At 35.6% G+C, this 16,796-nt stretch overlaps 1 protein-coding gene across 1 annotated transcript; it reads left to right on the top strand.

The window, feature by feature from the left end:
* The first annotated feature begins 6,775 nt into the window (after positions 1-6,775).
* Positions 6,776-15,751, top strand: LOC118437727. Its single transcript, XM_035857044.1, has 5 exons — positions 6,776-6,867; positions 11,681-12,167; positions 12,490-12,665; positions 13,163-13,419; positions 14,578-15,751. Exons 2-5 carry the CDS (start codon positions 11,701-11,703, stop codon positions 14,764-14,766), a joined length of 1,089 nt encoding a protein of 362 aa, XP_035712937.1. The 5' UTR covers positions 6,776-6,867; positions 11,681-11,700; the 3' UTR covers positions 14,767-15,751.
* The last annotated feature ends 1,045 nt before the right edge of the window (positions 15,752-16,796 follow it).

Raw genomic sequence — 16,796 nt, 5'->3', positions numbered from 1 at the left:
ATTGATCAAACCACACCCACACAAAAATTAAAATACTCAGAATTTCGAAATTGTTTGAGATGGAATATCTCAAAAGACGAAAGAGATAAGACCAAAATGTTCATTTAACCTCTGTTTTATAAATCGAAAACTGTTTTTTAAAGGGTTTTAAAATCACAAATTTCGAAATCTAAGGGTGTGGCACATGCTATCTTTGTCCCCATTTTTCAACCGGTCCCTGTGCTCCATTCCACTTCCTGGTGACAGATTTGTGTACGTCTCGACACCAGAAGTACGACAAAATTTTGTCCCAGTGGAATGGGGCACAGGGACCTGGAGATAATGGGGCTTAAAGTTTGGGGGTGTGTCCGCCACTGAAGGAGCGTAAATAGAACCACGCAAGTTAATCTATGTAAACGAGTCGGAGGAGTCCAACCAAGCGAGAGAGAGGGTTGGGACGGCTGCTGGTGGTGGCTACTACCTTCCTCTCCCACTATTTATGACTTGAGCATGAATTGGTGTATTGGAACGATCCGGCTCTTCTGACAACCTGATGTCAGATTTTTCTTCTTGAGAAGAGCTATATTTTCAGCTTTTGTTGTCCGAAGTAAAAGTGTGGGTACCAGGAGATTTTTCAGGTCAAAGTTTCTGTGGGAGGGGCTTATTTTGCAAGAGCCGTAACATACATACATACATCGTATGGGTGCATGGAGAAAGTGAGACAAAGGCAAATGGGTTTCATACGAGCCTGACTCGAAATGGTGGTGGTGTGAAATCTGACCCACCGCGAACCACTTTTCTCACTCTGTCTCAACTTCTGCGAAATATGGAAAACGGTTTTGTGGAACGCTTGGTCTGGCTAAGCTCCAATGAGTCATTGGTGATGAGCCATACGTCCTTATCAGCGTGACAAAAATTATAAATGCCGGATCAGATATTTTGACAAATCAAAAAAACTAATCGGATCCGATCGGATATTTTGAAAAATCCATAAAACAGATCGGATCGAATAGGGTTTCAGAAATTAACTTATTCAACTTAATCAACTTAATCAACTTTCAGAAATTATTTAGATCCGACTCAACTGTTTCTCTTGTTGATAATAGAAGATAATAGAATTTCGAGCGTTTGGTATAGTTTGATATTCAATTTAATGAATAATCCGTGCTTTTTAAATCCATAAAAACGGATCGGATCGAATATTTTGGAAAATCCGAAGAACGGATCGGATATTTTTGTTTTCATCTAAAAAAACTGATCGGATCGGATATTTTTCTAATCCGAAACACAGATCTTATCGGATATTTTTTTAAATCCGTAAAACGGATCTGATCGGATCGGGCTTATGAAAACACGGATCTGACATGTTGTATCCCCGCCGCCTACCGCCTACCCATAGGTACTCCCTACCGCCTACTTTTCATCGCCTACTTTTAGGCACCCCCCAGCGCCTACTTTTCATCGCCTACCCATAGGCACCCCCCGCCGCCTACTTTTCACCGCCTACCAAAAAATTTCCAAATGCCCCAAAAATCTCAAATTTCCCAAAAATCTCAAATTTCCCCAAAAATCTCAAATTTCCCAAAAATCTCAAATTTCCCCAAAAATCTCAAATTTCCCCCGAATCTCAAATTTCCCCCAAATCTCAAATTTCCCAAAATCTCAAATTCCCCCAAATTTTCAAAAATCTCAAATTTCCCCAAATCTCAAATTCCCCCAAATTTTCAAAAATCTCAAATTTCCCCAAATCTCAAATTCCCCCAAATTTTCAAAAATCTCTAATTCCCAAAAAATCTCAAATTTCCCCCAAATCTCGAATTTCCCAAATTTTCAAAAATCTCAAATTTTCCCAAATTTTCAGAAATCTCAAATTCCCCCAAATTTCAAGTTCCCCCAAATTTTCAAATTTGGCAAAAATCTCTAAAATTTCTCGAATTGTTTATTGCATCCTTATTGTCATTGCTACAAGTAGAACAAATCAAACTAGTAGGCAAGTAATTGCCAGCAGGGTTGTTAAAGATACAGTAATTTGATAAGGGATTGCGCGACGTGGGTGATTTTTTAAAAATAATTACAAAATTAAGTTTTGAAAAAAAAATAATCACTAGGCTAAATCACTAAGCAAAGTTGAGGGATAAAGATCAGTTAAAATATGCCATCAAATAAAATTTTGCATGAAAACCCATTCCATTGTACTTGTTCAGCAAGTAAATTAACACTACACTATATATACAGGGTGGTTAAAATGTCACGCTACAATTGAAAATTTTTCGATAAGAAAAATTCGTAAACTTCCATTACATACCGAAATTTTGTCTCTATAATTCAACATTTTAAGAATTTCGTCACTAGTGTTCCATCAGTTTTGATAATAATTATAAAAATCTGAATCCAAAATCTTATAATTAATGGAGATTTATTAGTTTCTCCCATTGAAAAATTTTCCATTGTAGCGTGACATTTGAACCACCCTGTATATATGTACATACTATAGTTATTGAATACAACAATTAAAAATGAATAATTTCAAGCATCGCAAATACGTATTTATGGTTTAAATATGTACTTATTTTAAAATGAGCGTATTTACTCGCGTCGCATATCTCTCAAATTGAGCATTTAGCAAATTAACTTACGAAGTTTTTAACTTCTTATGGTTAAAATAGAGTTTTCACAGTATTTATAAATACCCATTTACCTGTCACACTGGGCCAGCCTCTGATTATGTAACAAAAATGTGCAAAAACACCAAGTAGCCCCGTGTACAAATGTATGTAGATAGATGTACCCACGGGACCGTGCGTAAAGTATTCAATGAAATTCATTGAATGACTCATTTTGAAAGTATTGCCCTTCATTTTCGTATCTTCATGTATTAAATTCTTGTATCTTGCTTATCACTGGTTAATGTTGATGACATTTTGTGTGCACAGTATCCAAGTGAAAGTCGGGCCGCTAAACAAATAAACAAGTTCCAACAAAACCAACCCATGTTTTAACCGGTTTGCTTATATACGAACGTATGTACATATGCATTCGCTGTATGTAAACACATGCACACAACATTGCAAAATGCGTGCATAAGTACCTACGTACGCATATTGTTTAAATAAATATTTAAAAGCGTAAAATCAGCAAAAATTTGCTAGTATATTAATTTAACTGGATCAGTTGCATACATTTCCCATGTAAACGTACTTCAAACATGTCAAATATGTGCGTACTATGAAACCCTGCAGTTATTAAAAATTTAACTTTTTTACATGTGAAGCGCAAAGTCAGATTTGAACCAGTTAAATTTTCAGTGTAAAAGTTACCCAAGATCAGGCTTGGATCATAGCATGTGACATGTCATTTTTAACTATTTTTCAACGTCGAATTCAATGGTGACCTCCATTTTGACCTCCGAGGTCATCTGAAGGTCATAGAGCATTTTTGAGGGTGGGCATTTGCATTAAGTGCCCACCCTGCGCACCCCGTGGCTGCGCCTATGTATGTCAATTTAATAGGAAATTTTACGCTGATTTCACGGTTGACGTTTATTTTGACCTCAGAGGTCATAAAAGGGTCATCAACTGTTAAATTTGACACATCTGAGACACCAACGTCGAAAACACGTCAGATGTTAACACACTTCTTTCACCCCTTGGTTGCATGCGATGTAACGGTTTATTAATAAACTCAATCGTAATTTCTTACCCAGAACGACGATAGACGAATGTAGTTATTTGGCGACGAGGACTGTATGTGTATTTGTGTGTGACTAATATGCAACTCGCTGGTGGCGTAAATGTGACTGTTTTTTGGCGTAAATAACGTGGCGGAGGGGTCACGTATGGTTACTTGGTGGTAGTGTAGTTTATTAATCACAAATTGCCAATTACTTACAAACTTTTTAGAGTGTTAAGAGACGAGGGGAAAAAATACGTGTTGTTATTCGAAAGGTGGGAGAGACACTAAAATTTTCACAATTGTTCCAGAGAATATCACACAAAAAAGAACGCCAACTTAGCAAAAGGAACATCCTCCTCTCCTCCTCTTGACCAATGAAAGGAGAACACCTTGAAGTTTATTTAATTAAAAGAGGAGGAGAGGAAAGGTCAAAAAAGGTAAAAAAAATACAAATGAGAGAGAGATAAAATGTGAACAAAACTCAATTATCTCGAGACTGACTGGAGCCCAGTTCAAATTTCCCTATTGGGCTCCCGTCTCAAACCACATAAATCATACAAAATTTCATTGCATTAAATCATGCAAAGTCATGTATTCATAAATCATAATCTAGTCAATTCATTTAAAATAATTATGTAGTTCTCAACGACAACGAATTTGAAGTTGAACAAATTGTTGACATCCGCCTGGACAAAAAAGGAAAGATCTTATTAGAAACAAAGTGGAAAGGATGGCAAGTTGCATTAAACAAATACCTAAATATAAGGAAATAGCAATGAATGACGGAGATTTCGATTTAGGGATGAGTCGGACAACACGTTGGAGAGCCCAAGTGCACTAAAAAAGGCTGGGGGTGTCTTAACGGATTTCATGGGGAAGCAGGTCGTTTCTCATGTACAGATATTGCTAAATCAGTGCAAAAATTATGAAAACAGGATTGATTGCTTACAGAAGCAATTAGTTGAACTTTCACCACCTGTATCGAATCTTACTGATACAGGTGTAGAAGGATTACCCAGTCAGTAATTTCCAGTCATCGAATCTATAGTTGACCTTTGCGACAATGTGTGTGAAATAATATAGGACCTCCAGGAGCACCTGGGGAGAAAGTACTCTCTGATCGCCAAGCAAGTGATCCAACTACCTGTTCATGCCAAAAGGGGGAACCCGGACTTCCTGGTTTAAGTGGACCTCGTGGGATTGAAGGTAGAGACGGCAGACCCGGGAGGGATGGATACGCAGGTCCTGTTGGCCCACCTGGAGCCCATGAACCCTCTAGGTGTTGCTCAGGTTCCATGCATCTCCTTTCTCCAATAAAAGGGGATAAAGGTGATTTAGGGATCAAGGGAGAACAAATATGTCTTGCTGCAGTTTTTCCCACAATTCGGTTAATACACCTCCACTTTGCCAGGGATTCACTGGACCAACAGGGAAGATAGGACCAGAAGGCCTGAAAGGACTGAAGGGCCAGAAAGGTGACGCTCATCCCAAGGAGAAAAGTGTGTAGTAATCTAATGCCATACGGTCCTAATTTTATTCCCGTTTTTAACTCTCTTGAATTCCAACATATCGTAGGTCAGAAAGGTAAGCCTGGTGCTTCCATTGTTGGAGAGAAGGGAAATAAGGGAGATCTTGGTATTCGTGGCGAGAAAGGGGAACCAGGACTACCAGGTACTGAATATTTCAAAATTTTATAATGCTATTTGCTAATTAATTTCACTTTGAAACAGGTCATTGTGATTCAGATCAAATTAGAGCATTATGTTCAACTATTATATCAGGTTGCAGAATTGTAAATTCTCAAACGATGCAATAATGTTCATGCACATGTACTTCACTGTTATGCAGAAACTTTGGCGTCTTTGACATCGACAACCCCACTACCTCCACAGTCCTCTACTTCCCGCCCTGGTAAACTATCTCACAAATATTATTTAAATTAGTGCTTTATTTCTAACCGATATTTATCAAATTTGCAGCACTTAAGGGTTACTCCAGAGATGACTATTACGACACGTCAGTGGAACTCCCACATTTCTAATGTTTCTATAGTCGTTCGGAAGTCAATAATACTTTTAAAATACAAAATTACTACTTTAAAATCAGGGTTGTTAAAGAGACAGTAATTTGATAAGGGGTTGCGCGACGTGAGTACTTTTTGTGATTTTTTAAATTTTGAAAAAGCCCGGACCAGCTCCTGATTGGTTGTTAATCCGAATTTTTGATTGGCTAATCAAAAATATCACCACGACAATCAAAAATTATGACCAATCAAAAATTAGGATTAGGGCAGAAAGTGAAGATGAAATTGAGTTTCAGGTTTTCATGCAAAATTTTATTTGATGGCATATTTTAACTGATCTTTATCCCTCAACTTTGCTTAGTGATTTAGCCTAGTGATTATTTTTTTTTCAAAACTTAATTTTGTAATTATTTTTAAAAAATCACCCACGTCGCGCAATCCCTTATCAAATTACTGTATCTTTAACAACCCTGCTGGCAATTACTTGCCTACTAGTTTGATTTGTTCTACTTGTAGCAATGACAATAAGGATGCAATAAACAATTCGAGAAATTTTAGAGATTTTTGCCAAATTTGAAAATTTGGGGGAACTTGAAATTTGGGGGAATTTGAGATTTCTGAAAATTTGGGAAAATTTGAGATTTTTGAAAATTTGGGAAATTTGAGATTTGGGGGAAATTTGAGATTTTTTGGGAATTAGATTTTTGAAAATTTGGGGGAATTTGAGATTTGGGGAAATTTGAGATTTTTGAAAATTTGGGTAAATTTGAGATTTTTGGGAAATTTGAGATTTTTGGGGCATTTTGAAATTTTTTGGTAGGCGGTGAAAAATAGGCGGTGGGGGGTGCCTATGGGTAGGCGATGAAAAGTAGGCGCTGGGGGATGCCTAAAAGTAGGCGATGAAAAGTAGGCGGTAGGGGCTACCTATGGGTAGGCGGTAGGCGGCGGGGGCGACAACATGGATCTGACTCAACTCTGATACAGAGATTGAATACACTTACATACATAGAGTTAAGAATAAGGCTTACATATAAGTAAATACATATGTAAGTAAGTACATATATTCATGCCCGGCTGTCTTTAACGTCAGTTGCTATACCACGTTCCTCTCTTCATCATTATCTGGCTGGGACACATTTAATACAAAATTTAACATTCAATTCTACTGTTTATCCCCCAAAGCGAAACTGAAGGTAATTAATGCATACTTAATTATTACAATACCTGTAATTATCACAAGATTGTTGAAGTATATTCCGGTAATTGTAGATATGTAAAAACCGTACTATTTACGAAAATAGTATGTAGTAGGTAATATTTATGCAAAAATACTGACCTGCATTTTTTATTTCATTATTTATTTCAAAATCAAATAAACTCGTGTCGGATAGTAATTATTATTGCTTAAAGTGAGCATTAATTAAAGTCATTATTAAAGAAAGTTTGCAGTACACAGTAGGAAAGGCAGAGCCGTACCGTTAAATTACCGGGCCTGGTATATTTTTGGGCACCGGGCCCTTTCATAAGTTCAAAATATTCGATATTATTTAATGCATTTTGGCTATACAATACCAAGGGGTTAATGAAAAGTTCATGCATATTCATATCGCACTTTTCATACAAATATTTTTTTTTATTTACAGAATTGAAATAGAAAAGTTAATTATAAGTAAGTTTCGTATAACTCTGTATTCAGTGTTGTGGCTTACATATTTACTCACATGGTTTCCGTCAAAATTTTGTAGAATTTATTTGTCGGTTGTCAGCTTTTGAATTTCAAATAATTATAAGACTAACTAGGGATACTTTCGAAGTGATAGTCATGTCCAGGCCAGTCCAGGATACACACTATGTTTTTTAGAATCTACTAGGACCCCAGGTGATGGATCCATTCTTATTTCCGTGTAAAACTCATATTTGGCGCCGTAGCGTAGCGCTACATTCGCAAGATTTGAATGTTTCTAATTTAAAAAACGTCATTACTTTTGAAACCCTGGCCGGATTTTCAAAATATTTGACCAAAATCATCGGGTTCAACTTTCGATTTCTATGACGTTTTTCAAGAAACTAAAATTTTCAAATTTTTGCAAAATTTCAGAATTATCTTAACCATGGGGGGTTCGTCGAAAAATCGTATAACTAACTCAAAAATAAAAAAGTTTCTGTTTTTCATTTTTTTTTTTAAATTTCAACTTTTTGTGCTCATATTAAGCGTAAAATTTTGAAAATCCTACGGAAACTGCAAAAGTTATGAGGGTTTGAGATTGGTCGAAAATCCGGATTATTACATAAGTATGGCCCCACGCTACGGCGCCAAATATGAGTTTTACACGGAAATATGAATGGAACCTCTATCTGGCGTGCTAGTAGATTCTAAAAAACATAACCCTAAAAAAGATAGTGAGTACCCCGGACCCGACTGTCACCTCGAAATTATCCCTAGTAAGATTTGGAGCCACGAAAATGCAATTTCGAAAATTCCATTTAATTTCACGAATATACCTTTTTAAAAAGTGGAAAGGCATTTCCGTGTTTCAAGTATCGACTGGGTTTTGCTAGTTTTCAAAAACTGTTAGATCATTTAGAAGAAATTCATAGACTAGCAGGAAATAATATTTATAAATGCTTACACTGTGATAGCCAACTTGGTAGAAAGAGCTATTTGAGACACATGAAAAATATTTTTAAATTTCATCCTAATTTATTAAAAAAATATAGCTTTGTTAATTTAGATCAGGTAGGTGAACTTGACCAAGTATCAACCACTGAAATTCCGAGTTTAAATGAAGGCTCGAAGAGTAAAAATACAAACGATATGAAGGATTTAAAGATTATTTTATCTCAAATTTTAACAAGTATTCTAAAGTCAGGCAAAGTACCGATGAGTACATGTGATCATATATTCAATAATATAAAAAGGTTTGCGAACAAGTTATTATTATTGAGTAGCAATTTGCTCAAGACATTGTAAAAACAAATAAGCCTGAAAATGACAAAATTTCAGGTATCTTTGAACAATTTTCAAATCTTATTACTGCTTTTAAACCGTTTGAGTCAAAATACAAATTGGATAAATTTATGCAGGAAAACAACTTTATGATCCCAGCGAAGAAAATTGTTTTAGATTCAGATATTAGTTTCGCACAAGGCAATTCAGGTACTAAGTAAATATACCGTTCAATTTCGATGCAATACGTCCCAATTGCAGATTCAATTAGACAATTGCTTCATAAATCAGGATTTTATTCAACATTAGATCAGACAAGTTTTTACAATTCTGAATACTTCTCCTGTTTTAGGGAGGGTGAACACTCAAAATCGGTTACATTTCCTAAAAACACGATTTTATAAACTTATACCATGACGAGGCTGAAGTGGCAAATCCGCTTGGGTCAAAAGCAGGAAAGCATAAACTTTCTAATTTTTATTTTTCGATTCTCGATAGTCCACGCCACACTCATAGCAGTACAGATAATATTATTAGCATGTCTAAAAACTGAAGATTTTAAAAGTTCGGGCGCAAATACAATTTCAAAAGTAATTGTCGATGAACTTGAAATATTATGGCGTGACGGAATTGATTTTTCGATTCGCAATCAAATAATCAATATTAAAGTATGCTTTGCACAAATTTGTGGGGACAATTTAGGGCTCGATGGGTTACTTGGTTTTGCTGAAGGTTTCACAGCTAATTTTCCTTGCAGATATTGCAAAATCCACAGAAATTTGTGTCAAACATCCTTTTTCCAGGATGAAAGTAAAATTAGAAACATTACGAATTATAATGGAGATATTTTAATTTCTGATTTGTCAAAAACAGATAAATTTTAGCTCTGTTTTTAACGAATTGCCATATCGTCATGTTACAAGTAACTTTGTATTTGACATAATGCACGATTTATTGGAAGGGGTGGTGGCTGATTTTATGGTACACTTCCTAAATAGATGCATTTCAAAAAAGTATTTTACCCTAGATTCATTTAATTATAGATTGGAAAGTTATTCTCATCTGAAATATGACAACAAAATTGGTCAGAATTCTTCTCAAAATCTTTGTTTAACTTTATTTCTGGGACTTCTTATAGGGGATACGGTGCCAGAAAATGATGACCCTTGGAACTTGTATATTTTATTACAAGAAATTCTGGTCATTTTGCTAGCAGATAGAGTTACAAAAGGTGGAATAATTTATTTACAGTTTTATTTTACAGTTTTATTGATAGTTTATTTACTGAGACCTTGGAACAGGAGGTTTTAGTTTTAATTAAATATTGTTCAATCTGTCCTGTATTTGGTGAAATCCAACAAAATATTTTGGAAAATGATCAGTGTAATTTAGTTGCAAGCGTAGTAAATGGTAATTATGATGCTGGAAAATGTAGTTTTGAAATAGAGATTACAGATAATGTAGAAATAATTGATATTAATTCTATCGCCTATTATCAACCTTTGTACCGTACATCTTTTTTATTTAATGATATAAAGCAATATATAGTTTTACCTGTTAAATATGTATAAATTTGGTTATCGAGGTGAAGGGCACTTTTTGCTTTGGCTCAAGCTGTTTTTTGGTTTATCTGAAGGATTTAGTTTTTAGTGTGTAGAAACATTAGATTCAAGCGAATTATTCCGCAATTATTGCACAGTAAAAATCTCTTCGGGACGGAGAAACACAAACTTTGGCCTCTTTCATTGTGCTTAGAGATAACAGATGGAGAAATTTTCCACTCCATGGAGATTTTTACATTGCAATTGTGTGCAAAAACTGAGTAATTCACAGCGTAGGAGCAAAATTCTATTCTCCACCTCAAGATTACCTATAGTTGTATCCAACAAATATACATTTCGTGATTTGTAATCTTTTAAATTTTGTTTAAAATATGAAATAATTTTCACAATTGCAAAATGTTTTATAATATTTACAAAATCATTATTTCGAAAACTTTCAGGATTTCACAAAACTTCAGTAAGTTCAAAAAATCACGTAGATAGACAATTACAAAATTTTAAACAGAAAATGAAAATACATATTTGAAAAAAATAGTTAAATTTTATTATTTGAATTAACATAAAGCAATTGCATAATTTCAAAAATTTGCAAAATGTGAAGGTTGTTTTGCTAAATTGTTTTAAGCTTTGAAGAAATTAAATCAAAGTTAGTCAAATGTAGCACACAAATCTTGGAAAAAGAATGCTCCAAATATACACATATTTGTAGAATGCCACGATATTATCGTGGCATTCTATCCTAGTTATACTAGGATATGAGCTAATACTGCTGACCTCTTGGCCCGTTGCAAAAATGCACCGTTTCCGTTCCCTAGTTGCGTATTTCGCTTAATGTAATTAGAACCAAGTGTTCAATTACATGTGTTGATTTCACGAAATTATCTGTCGAATGCGACTTGTTTTCGCATAATCTTGGTGGGACAGTACTTTAGATTCCTTTGCATAACTAAATTATTTAACATGCATTGTTAAATTGCTGTGGTCGGCTACAAATACAGATTAAAAATATGCAATTATTTAGAATTTAATAAAATGAAAATTGTCGAAGCTAAGAATAACTTCACACAATATTTAGTTAATCAAACTCATACAAAACTACTCAGAAAGCAATCAAAATAATCAACTGTGAAACCTGTTTTGGCCAAAATTTAAACTTTGTGTTTAAAATAAATTACCTGAAAATTAAATTTAAATAAATTATTCATAAAATCGTCGACATAAAAAGTTCATTTTATCTAGTGTACAGCAAGGGACCCGGCCCGGGCCCCTACGGGCCCCGGGCCTGGTATTTGGTACCACGATATACCACGGTTGGTACGGTACTGAGGAAAGGGAACCCACGAATCCCACAATTTTTTTTTCATTGGCCAACAAATTTTTGTAAATTTGCACCGATCATGATGTGTAGATTGTAAAAAAAAACTCAATTCAAAATTATGAAAACAAAATCGCATCTCCGCTTTCCTACATACACTCCAACCTATTTTTTGTTAACAGAATCGACTCCCCAATTGGCCATGTCCAGCCCACCTGTTGACCTTGGTTCTGCTTCTGCCAGATTTTTGCAATGCGTCGTTTGCCAAGATCTTTTATCCGGGCAGGTAACCCAGTGTAAAAATGGGCACAATATTTGCTCCTCCCACAGCTTGCAAAGCCTACAGGGGAAATGTCCCACTTGTCGAATCAAATTTTCGGCCGGGTCCTCGCGAAATAGATTGGCGGAAGAAATGGTGAAACAGGAAAGGGAAAGACAAGAACAACAACGATCTACGCCGTCGATCTTGACGCCATCAGTGTCGGCGCCATCAATACCCTTAAATCCTTCGCCAATCGTACCCTCCAATTCGCGTCAAACCCAAATCCGTACACCCAACGCCAACAATAGGGACGAAACTATTTCATGTCGATACCTGAAGGATGGATGTGACACGATAATTTTGGCCCCAACAGCCATCCGTCATCACGAGCAGAATTGCTATTTTAGGTGAGCAACCGCAAAATCTTAGACCAGTGGCGGAAGTTAAGGGGACATTAGCATTGCAAGATAGAAGGAGAATTAACATGGGCAAGATACAATTTTGCTGGATTTCTAGGGGGACAATGTCCCCCTGGTTCGGTCCCCACTGACCCATCCACGTCGTCCTTATCCTTGTCATGCTAAGCTAACATGACCCAGACGGATTTACGCATCTTTCTTATAATGCTGAAATTTAAGAAATTTAATGCTGAAATTTTAAGAAAATTTTAAGAAAATGCTGAAATCATAGAACTCTAATTTCTCGATTTTCTTTCCCTTATTTATTTAGACCCCTGACCTGCTGTCTGGCTACGGATGGATGTAATCACGCACAAATACCGTTCTTTGACTACATCCCGCATCTCACTAGACTCCACGGCGTGAAATATCTCCAGGGTTCGCACCACCTTAATAAATATCTGGTCAAAGGAGTGGAAAGGGAACAACGGAAGAAATTCGTGAGGGGTAAGTGAATCCAATCGACGAGGGGGCAAAATTGTTCAAAATAATTAATTTTTACGTAATGAGACGTTCTGAAATTACGTAAAGGTAAAACGCAATTTTTTGAAGTCTAAGTCCCCTCTGTTATGACGCTAGTTAGCAGTAGCAGTAGCACCCTCATTCATCTTCGTATTAATGCAACGTAAATTTAAACTTTCAAAAAAAAACTAAAAAAAATCAAAAATTTTTAATTTAAGTGTGTGTACAAATTTTGTAATTAAACGCGTTGGCAAATTATAATTAAAACCCGCAAAAATCAATATTTATCACAAATATATCGTATAAGCCTCGAAATTTGTGAAAATTTGGTTTTCAAAAAAAAAAGTTATATAACGCTTGTATCAAGCCTCTCCCCGTCCTCTTGCAGCCCTACCTACGTAATTTAATAATAAATAATAATTATTACTAATAAAACTTAATTCTTGTCCCCTAATCCTTCTCCTCTATTTTTAAATGAGCAGAAGGGTCCACAAGCTTATTCATTTTGGAGGTGAGCAATCAGATCTTTCTATGCCGCGCTAAGGAGGAGGGAGACTTGGTCAGTGTTTGGGTCGCGTTTCACGGCCATCCCGACCAGGGACGCGGCTTTCGCGTCGAAATTCAGTATAATCCTCAATACGAAGACATTTTCGATGGTGAGGGACGCTTTGTTCCGCGCCGGATGAATCTGAACTATCGGGATCAAGCCGGATCGTCCAGACAGGAGGAGGACGACGACGTATGTAATTTATGAAATACTTTGGACGGACTCTCGATATACCTATACAAGTGAATTCCATCACATTTTTTAAATTGAAAATGAATGGCGGGAATAGCTTGGAAATGCTGAAAAAAATCGGAAAAATATTTATTTTTCGAATTGTCCCACCCCCTCGTCTCCAAAGGTAATTTTGCTGGGTATAACTTTTTCTCGGCCCCCAAAGTAGATAAAATAGTACAAAGTACCCTTTGTTTTTGACCTAGGATGTCCAAACTACCGGCATTAGACGCAGAATATATGGTTTCTGTACGGTTTTGAAGTGGGGAAGTTAACATTTCATAAACATGGAAAATATTTCAAGAAACCAAAAAAAAGATCGAAATTTTCAGGTCAAGGGCATTACAGCCTTTGACCTGGGGACTTCATTTTTTCTCACACGATGAACGACCCCAAATGAGGTCTCCATGCCATGTTTGGTGAATTTATCGACTTTGGGGGCCGGGAAAAAGTTATACCCAGCAAAATTACCTCTGAGGGCGAGGGGGTGGGGCAATTCGAAAAAAAAAATTCCGATTTTTTTTCAGCATTTCCAAGCTATTCCCGCCATTCATTTTCAATTTAAAAAATGTGATGGAATTCACTTGCATAGGTATTTCGAGAGTCCGTCTTTGCTATTTGGAACTCGCAATTTTGCAAAAAAAACGTTTCTTACTTAGTTCTCTTCTCAAAATTATTTTTTCTCAATTAAGTGAAGTCGATGTAAAAGTAAAAAAAGATCTACACATGTGTCTACTTATGGCTACATCGCGCGATGTATGAAGCATCGTTATGGCAACATATAGCCATAAGTAAATACATGCTTGCAGATATGTCTTTTTTACTTTGTTCTATATACTTAGGTCGTTTTTGAATTAAGCATCGACTGCACTTAGGTCTTTCATGAATTAGTACGACGACATGCGATTTCAAATTTTTCAACTTTTCGCAAAAAAAATTGCGCCCAAAAAGTGAAAACAGCTCGAAATCGTCACAATTAAGAAAAAACATTTCAAAACGTTTTTTTTCGAATGGTAAAATAGCGGAAAAATTTAAAATAAAAAAAGCGATTTTTTATGAATTTGAGATCCCCTATTGTTTTCAAAATGACTTTTTCTCCCTTCATTCGTATGTATTTAGGATGGAATCTACTCTGGTTCAGTTGTACACACGACACGTCAAACTTGGGAGGAGATTCGGAACTTGGACAGTTACCTGTCCATGCCGCTGGACAGTTTGGCATACAATTTGAAGCAGGAAGCGGGTCGGGCTTATGCGACTAGTTGGGCCATCACCGTGACCATTACGAGGGAACAGGCACGAAATTAAGGTTCCAAGGGGGGGGGGGCAGGTTTCTAATTTGAATTTTGTGCCAACTTTCTCCTGTCTATTCAATTGGCGATTTTGAAAATCAGGATAAAATAGAAGTGAAACGGGTAAAGAATAATAAATTCAAATTAAATATTTTTACATGGAGCAAAAACAAGTTAAGTTTTCAACCTGATAACTTTAAAATTATCGATTTTTGATGTAAGATTTTCATTTATAAAAGACGGAAATGACCATGTTTCAAAAGCGTTATTTGACTACAAAGAAGTGAGACTTGAAACACATATTTAAATTGAATTTATACATACGTCTGAATATATACTTGAATATATGTCTCCATTTATTAAATTTAAACTCAAAACCCGGGTGCAATCTCACCTTAAGGAAAGAAAGGTGAAAATAATCATTTAGCTGAAGAGAAAGTTTATTCTATTGTTAGTCTCTTGTTCGTTAAAACAATTAAGAATTCTTCAGCCTTCATACTCAATTCTACAAGTGAGTAAACGTTGCAGTAATAAGTACACTCTAAATAATTTGGAGACAAATCGTCACCCGTGGAGGTACTATGGCGCTCTATTTTCTGGTAAAGATTGCGCAGATGTTTTGTTAAGTTTTTAACTTATTTCCCACTGAACGAAACACATTTGTCGTCGTTAATTAAAAAATTCAATACTTTCATGTAAAACAATCCTATATTCGGATAAACAAGTTCAATGATTTTCCAGTATAATTCTGTGATGTTTTTAAGTAACAACGTCACATGGGGTGGATATACGATTTTTTTTACTTATTTCCCACCGGTTACAAAACGTTTCCTAAATCGTTACCAGAACATGGAGCACTATCGTACCTCCGCGGGTGACGATTCGTCTCCAAATTATTTAGGGTGTAGTAACAAATTTCGCCAATACTCATTCATTTATTAATTAGCGCAAACTACTTAAGGCGATGTCTTAGGTCACCAAATTCTAGCTCACTGATTCCGTCATAATTTCTTTTGAATTGAGTAGTATGAAAAATCCTGAAGCACGTGTTCAAGTATTTATTTATCTAATGCCACATAATTATTGTCCTGAAATAAATTTAAGTTTATTTGCATTTACATTGTCATTTAAGGTACAGGAATACACGATTTTTTATACCATTAGGAGACAGATTACCTGGTAAGCAAGACTATAGGTTACAATTATCATAAATAAATGATATCGCTGATAAGTAACAAATGTAGATCTACTTAATTTTACAGAGGTTCAATTAAACACAATTATAAATTTATATGTCCTTAATATTAAGTTATGCGATATGATGTGTAACTACGTAAAGATTATTGAAGTTTTTTTTCTCATTTGACAGGTATATGTATATGTATGTATGTATGGTGTAATGGGGTCGAAATTGATAATAATTTACGACATATTGGGTGATAAATTCGGCATAATTTTTTTATATAATAATATATGTGAAATGTGTGAATAAATCTGTTTGTTTATGTACATCTGTATTGATAGATATAGTAAAGAACTAAAACGTCTCATTTGATATAACAAATAATCACCAGTATGCTAATTCATCAATTTTCGACTAGACAAAAGTTTCGGCCTGGATTGTGTAGTCAAAGCAAGATGAAATTAAGAGCCACGTGCAATCAATAAAACATCAATTTTTATAAGATATCTCTCCAAGTTCAAATTGAATAAAAAAAACACCTTTCTTAACCAATCATTAAATGAACCATTCGAAATATACGCGCATACACCCCCCGATCTGTCACACATACGACAATCACGAATCGAACAGTATTCCTGTACAGCGTGTATCGGAACCAATCAAAACGTAAGCAATGCGGTTGCCGTATAATTCAAAATAGTGTCGACAAGTCTACTCATCCAACTATTCGTTATAACGCCGAACGGACCACACTGAGCTCCAATCGGTCTCAAGGAGTAGGTCACCCTTCTATCATACTTATCAATCAAGTGACCCTTCACCCAGGTCAAAAACCGGGATGAATTTTCATACGTTTTTGCCGC

This window comes from Folsomia candida, unplaced genomic scaffold, assembly GCF_002217175.1.
Source record: "Folsomia candida strain VU population unplaced genomic scaffold, ASM221717v1 Fcan01_Sc015, whole genome shotgun sequence".
Lineage (NCBI taxonomy): Eukaryota > Metazoa > Arthropoda > Collembola > Entomobryomorpha > Isotomidae > Folsomia > Folsomia candida.
Note: the sequence above shows the minus strand (reverse complement) of the source record. Positions and strands in the feature narration are given on the sequence as shown.